The sequence below is a fragment of the Pezoporus occidentalis genome, unplaced genomic scaffold (genome assembly GCF_034315485.1).
Source record: "Pezoporus occidentalis ecotype Australia unplaced genomic scaffold, CSIRO_AGI_Poc_V1 ctg10, whole genome shotgun sequence".
Taxonomy (NCBI): Eukaryota; Metazoa; Chordata; class Aves; order Psittaciformes; family Psittacidae; genus Pezoporus; species Pezoporus occidentalis.
Genome location: NW_026912779.1, coordinates 6,477,431 through 6,483,430, shown reverse-complemented (window position 1 = coordinate 6,483,430; position 6,000 = coordinate 6,477,431). Strand labels below are relative to the sequence as shown.

Genomic DNA, 6,000 nt, shown 5'->3' with positions numbered 1-6,000 from the left:
GAGGCACTGGAATGGATTGCCCAAGGAAGTTGTGAATGCTCCATCCCTGTCAGTGTCAAGGCCAGGTTGGATGGAGTCTTGGGTGCCATGGCTTACTGCGAGGTGTCCCTGCGCTTGGCAGGGGCATTGGGACTAGATGACCTTAATGCCCTTTCCAACCCAAACCATTCTATGATTGTAACTGTGTTAAAAGGAGGATGTTCCCGCACTATCAGTGAGGTGATTAAGTATCTAATAACAGTATGTGATGATACCAAACTCTATGTGGTTGCCCTTTGGTTTCTAATACTTGAGTTAAACGGATTAGGAGGAGAGGAAGAAGAAAGGAAGCATCAGAATCCCAAACTCTTCACAGTAATAATTAGGGGCATACTTGCTCAAGACCATCCACAGTGTTCAAAGATATAATCAGTGCATTCACCTGCTTGCAACATCAAGCGCAAGGTCTTTTTCTTAACCACAACAAAATAGAAGTAACTGATCTTACAAACTTAATCTGTGTCTGTTACTGCACAATCATACAAACCTCTCCTGTGGGTAAGTGTGACAACCAAGAGCATCATTACAAAGATCCAAGTAAAAGCAAAGGAGAAATAATGGTAATTTAAAGTTGCAGTCTGGAATATGTGCTTGTAGCATTTTTTATCAGTTAGTTTACTGTAAGAACTTAAAGAAGCCCCCCAGAAAATCTATGCTAAGACTTTAATATATACTATCAAGTTATTCTATTTTAAATAGAATGGTTAAGTTTACTCTTATTTTTCTGATAAATTCTTAATTAAATGTCCTTATATCTCAAAATTTTAAGTCCATCAAAAAGGTGCTTTTTACTCTCTTCCTGGCCCAGGATCTCAAGCCCATGGAAGAGACGACAGTAAACATACCTCAGGCTATACTTCCTCCAAACCAAGGTTCATTTGCAGCCTCAATTTTGCTGTTACTAAGTCCTTTCTGCAGAGCCTGAAGACTAGTAAGCAGGAGCAACCTGACTGCAAACCCTGTGAGACAAATCATGCAAACAGGCTGAAAGAAAGAAGTCTTCTGGAAGGTATGCAGAACCTTTTTCACTTACAGCAAAAGAAGAAAGTATTTACAGCAGAAAGATGCTGTTCCATTAGCAGTGTCTTGCTGTCAACTGCCGAGCTGCTAACTCTGTTAAGGACCTGCACTGCACTACCAACTTGAACGCTTGTGGATGTGAATATCCTTCTGAAACTAAATGAGGATATGTCAGTAGGATTGTTCAAAATTGCTTCACATAAAGTATCTGTGGTCACAATGATTTGAAGAGAATGATAAAACTGCTTATAATTTTATTCTAAATATATAAAAAGATAAGCATGAAATAAAAAGTTACATTTCCTTAGGTAATTCACATATATGTTACAAAAGCAGTATGAAAAAACACTGTGCAATTAAAAATTATCTCTATCTTACAGTAACAACTAAGTCTGTTCACATATAAAGACCTCTTCCCAACAGCAAGGTCTGCATATGCAGGTGACTGAATATAAATGAATATAAAACAATATTCATTTCTCCAAAGGCTGAATGCACGATCACTTGTATCCACAGCCTGGGCTAAGAATAAACGTTCACATCAAAACTGCACAAGCAGAAACTGTTGTTATTTTGAAACCCCGCTGAAAATTACCAGCAACATTAAATCCTGGTTAAAGTTTTATCTGAAATGAGCTCAGTTTGTCCTACTTGTAAAGATCATGTGAATAAACCACAGCCTAATGCAGAGAGAAAGGAAGAATTAATTTTTACTAAAGCAGTGTCCTGAAACAAGCAAAACACTGAATCACTGCAGCTGCTAACAGATCACAAAAGTGGATTTAACTTTGGCTGTCATCAGCTGATATGACTTTTTAATAGTACTGAAACATAACACATCTAAAATTTTCCTTGGTAAATATTACTGTGTAAGAGATTTTTCTTTCTATAAATACTACCCTCATTCATACAATATTAATGTCTAACCCCTAAAGAATTACCTTCGTTAGAATTATGACTAAGATACTCAGTTACCTACATTTTCTTTAACAGTTTTATCTCATTTTTACTGTGTATTTTGATTATTTTTTGTTTTGAATTGCTTTCTACTTTTTGCATATCCTTTCCAAACACAAGTTTGGCTGTCCACCCACATTGTCAAGGTAGCATTTCAGACTTTATGACTTTTTAAGCCTTCGGAGTTTTAACTTCCTGAGACCATTTTCAACTTCTTTTTTCCTTTTCTGGCTAAGCTTCTCTGAAGGCACAAGCTGCAGCTCTATACATGATGGTGGCATCACATCTTCAGGGGTTGTGCTTGGCTTATTTTGGCTTGTCTGTGCTATATTGTTCCCCACAGAAAGAGGCTGGGAGAGGTTTTTCCTTAGTGACTCCTCATCAGATGCAGCCTTTGTCATGTCTCGCTTAGAAAACAACCCGGAATTAAGTGGGGTCTTCTCCTCCAAGAATGGACCTAAACAACCATCATCACATTTACTCATCTCTGTATTGCTAGGAATTAAAGGAGTCCCTTCAGAGGATACTTTTCCAAAATGCTCTAGCTTTTCTTCTGGAGCACAGGTCTTTTGTTGAGCCTGTGTTTTGGTCACTTTTTGACTTCGCTTTGGACCTAGCAGTGCTGACTCAGAGCTACAAGGAGGGTTCTCGCTCAGAAGACTCAACTTCAACCACTCCACAGAGTGAGTTTTTTTCTGGCTGCTAACACCATCTGTCTGTCTCTGATTAATATAATTTTCCAGCTCTAAAACAGGAAGCTCCAAGTTGCTCTCAATTGTATTTGTGCAGTCCTTTAGCAGTCCTGGACTCCTCCTGCATGTCACTTCAGATTGAGGGCTGAGAGAAGTCTGACAGTCGTTCTTCCTGTTCCCTGTCTGCGAGTCCACTGAGCCAAGGGACACCTTCTTGGAGTCCTTGCTGATCAGAGGTTTGCTTGTGCTACTTTGCTTCAGTTTTGTCCTTTTCACACTGCAATAAAAAGGAATTTTGTTCTTAAATTAATTTTCAGTCTTCCCTTCTTACAGCATCTGAAGCACCACTAGGACAACCCTCTTTCCAAACATGGAAAAATCTCCTGTATATCATCTTGACAAGCAGTAATGTTCGTCTAGTGTGGATAATATCAAGTGTTATCCATCTGATTTTCCACTGCACTAGGGGAACCCTATTTATTAATGACTAAGCCATGAAGGAGTTTGCATTCTATTCCAAGAGGCAGAACTAGATTCATTACAGATGTTAAAGGTCAACACAGCATAAGTATATTGAATTCCTTCCCAAACTGGCTAGATAAAACAGCATTTCATAAGTGCCTGAACAATTTCAAACCATTCCCATATATTCAGATGCATAATGTGTACCTAAAGAATACAGGGGGGCAGGCAGGGAGAGGCAGCATGTGCCTCTCTCTCTGTGAGAATTTCTAATCCCTATTTTAGAATGTTCCTCCGGAATTTTTCCCAGGCCATTTCAAAGCATTACTTTAAAGTTAACCACTACTCATCTAGTATCAAGCCCGTTCATCTGCAAGGACTTAGGTAATGCAAGTAGATGATATTCTAAAAGGAATTATATAGGAAAATGGGAACACAAGGGACCTGATGGAGTGTCAGCACATAAACACTCCTCAGGAGCGTGTTACCTGCGTATCTGCATTTCTCACAGGCTGTAAGATTAACCTTATGCACAAGTCCTGAAGCTGTATTTTCAGTCTACAGATATTACTGCAGATTATCCCAGGCTGAGACCACGCTCTGCTGCTGCTGAACAGCATATCTAACTCTTCAGAAAGAGGGCTCTTGTGAACAGGCAAAGCTGGCATATCTCCAAATCTAATCTCATTTCTAAAGACAACACAGATGAGACAACATAGGTAAAAAGAAAAGCTGCCAGGGTTCACAGCAAATCCCTGATCCTGTAGTTGATTTGGGGCTACTGGCAACTTGCACAGAAACAGCACCCTGATACAGCACAGGACCAGTGTAATGTTCAGCTGATCAATTAACCCTCCCCATCCACTACACCAGGGACACCCTTTAACTGTGAGCAAAGATCCAGACTAGTATCATGGTACAGTGCAGACTCTCACAATGAGCAAAAAATATATCTGCAAAGTGTTTTGCACCAGATTCAAACACCACATATTTATTTTGGCTCAGGGATTCATTCAAGGAAAAAAACACCCTGTTTTGATTCTGCCTAGCGCTATGTGAGATATCTATGTGGGTTGTAATAGCTTTTTCATGCCATACAAAACAACAATGACCATTTTATGTGCTCATCCACACTGGAGTAAGTAGTCTCTTAGTAATCTGAAATAATATTTTGTAAAGGAGACTGTATTATCTGAAATTGCATTACATGGGCTAGATTCTATTTATCCAAATTTTACCAGACTATAAATTTAACACCTTAGAAAGAAGAGTGACATACATTTCTTTCAAGATGCCTTGCTTTATTTGTTCATTCAGACTAATCTCCACCTTCTTGTTCTCAGCAGATTCAGTAAAATATTCAGACGTCCCATTGGAAAGTTCTTCTTTCTGCTCCAAAAGAACACACAGGTTTAAAACATGACACACCAAGCTATGACTATTCAACATAAAGCTCCATTTCTAATACTAAGACTTACAGATGTTCTTTATTATTTTGATCTGAGCAGTCTAAGAGAATTATTTTTCATCTTTTAATATTGGGGCGTCTAGTAAGTTCCCTCCCCTGTCAGACTCCCAACAAACGTATTTCATATGCTAAATTGCCCCGCAAACAAACAAGACTGTAACCTAAAGGATGTAGCTTTCCAAACCCTCTGAGGAAACTGTTGGCAAATATTTGACATCTTTGTGGCTCAAACTGTGACAAATGCCAGGAATCTCTCTTGCAGACAGGAGCATGTTTGTCAGCTTTTTTTCTGAAGAGACTGACTGGCGCAGTGGTCTATACACTTATTCTCAGAAGAATTCCCATGATTTTCCATACTTACAAAAAAATAGGCAGAGTTTATTTACACATTTCAGGAGGCAAGGGTTAAAACTTTTAATACTAACTTTCAAATGCTCACAGTTCGGAGTGGTTGGCTACTACAGGACAACAAGGGAATTCTTTCTGGTCTCAGCTAACAGCAGCACCATGGTTTTACATTAATACGAGATCGGGGCAAGAGGGAGGGAAGGAAAATGCTCTTTTTCTTCAAGCTGTGAGTGTTTCCTTTCACAATGAAACAATCTCAGTCAGAGCAGGGCCAGTTCCTGACTTCACTATTAAAAACTATATACTCAAAAAAAAAAGGACTACTTCAGAGGCTACGCAGAGAAAAAAATGTGGCAACATCAGAGAAGGGGCTTTGTGCATCTCCTTTTCTTGATATCGCTTTTCTCCATCAGCCTGCACGATGCAACTTCTGACTGGAGCTCATCAAATGGAGGCAGTGCTTATTTATACCCTTGCTCCACACTGTGAAGCTGGCACATGAACCAGATGGTACAAAAGAAGTGAAGGAAGTAGAGGAAGACTGTGGAGGCACAAGACCAAAGCATGTACATGACCGCTGCCTGGAACACCTCTAAACCAGTCACTTCAAGGCACTGAAGCCCTGCCCATTTTTTCTCTGTATTTCTGTTTTAAAGGAGAGGGGATAAACCTCACTGCTCTTTCCAGAAGACTAAGCCAGTCAAAACAACTTCCTGTTTTCTAAGAAGAAAAAGGGTAGTCAGGCAATGAAATCAAGCTATTTTGACAGTTTCAGAAAGACCTTACAGCTGTTCTCAGCCATCCTTTCAGAGGCAAATTATGCAGACTTCTTTGTGTGTACTGATAGATACAAGTTCTGTCCACTAATGGTGGAACATGTGTGTCTAGAGCAGGCAGAAAACACATGGGACATACATACATACAGTGTGATTTCAACCTCAGAAATCAAGCTTAACTAGTTTATTCTGAGGGATTAATTGCTGCTTCTATTCTAGTTAGAGGTATGGGCTCCCC

General features: G+C 39.5%; 1 protein-coding gene across 3 annotated transcripts in view; it reads right to left on the bottom strand.

Moving 5' to 3' along the window:
• Positions 1-1,282: 1,282 nt before the first annotated feature.
• Positions 1,283-6,000, bottom strand: part of SLX4IP (SLX4 interacting protein) — a 78,398-nt gene continuing 73,680 nt past the window's right edge. For all 3 annotated transcript variants that reach the window (XM_062610581.1, XM_062610589.1, XM_062610596.1), the window contains 2 exons: positions 4,450-4,559; positions 1,283-2,985 (listed from right to left, as the gene is read on the bottom strand). In XM_062610581.1, coding sequence (XP_062466565.1) covers positions 2,178-2,985; positions 4,450-4,559 — 918 coding nt within the window. In that variant the 3' untranslated portion in view covers positions 1,283-2,177. The remainder of the gene's footprint in view (positions 2,986-4,449; positions 4,560-6,000) is intronic.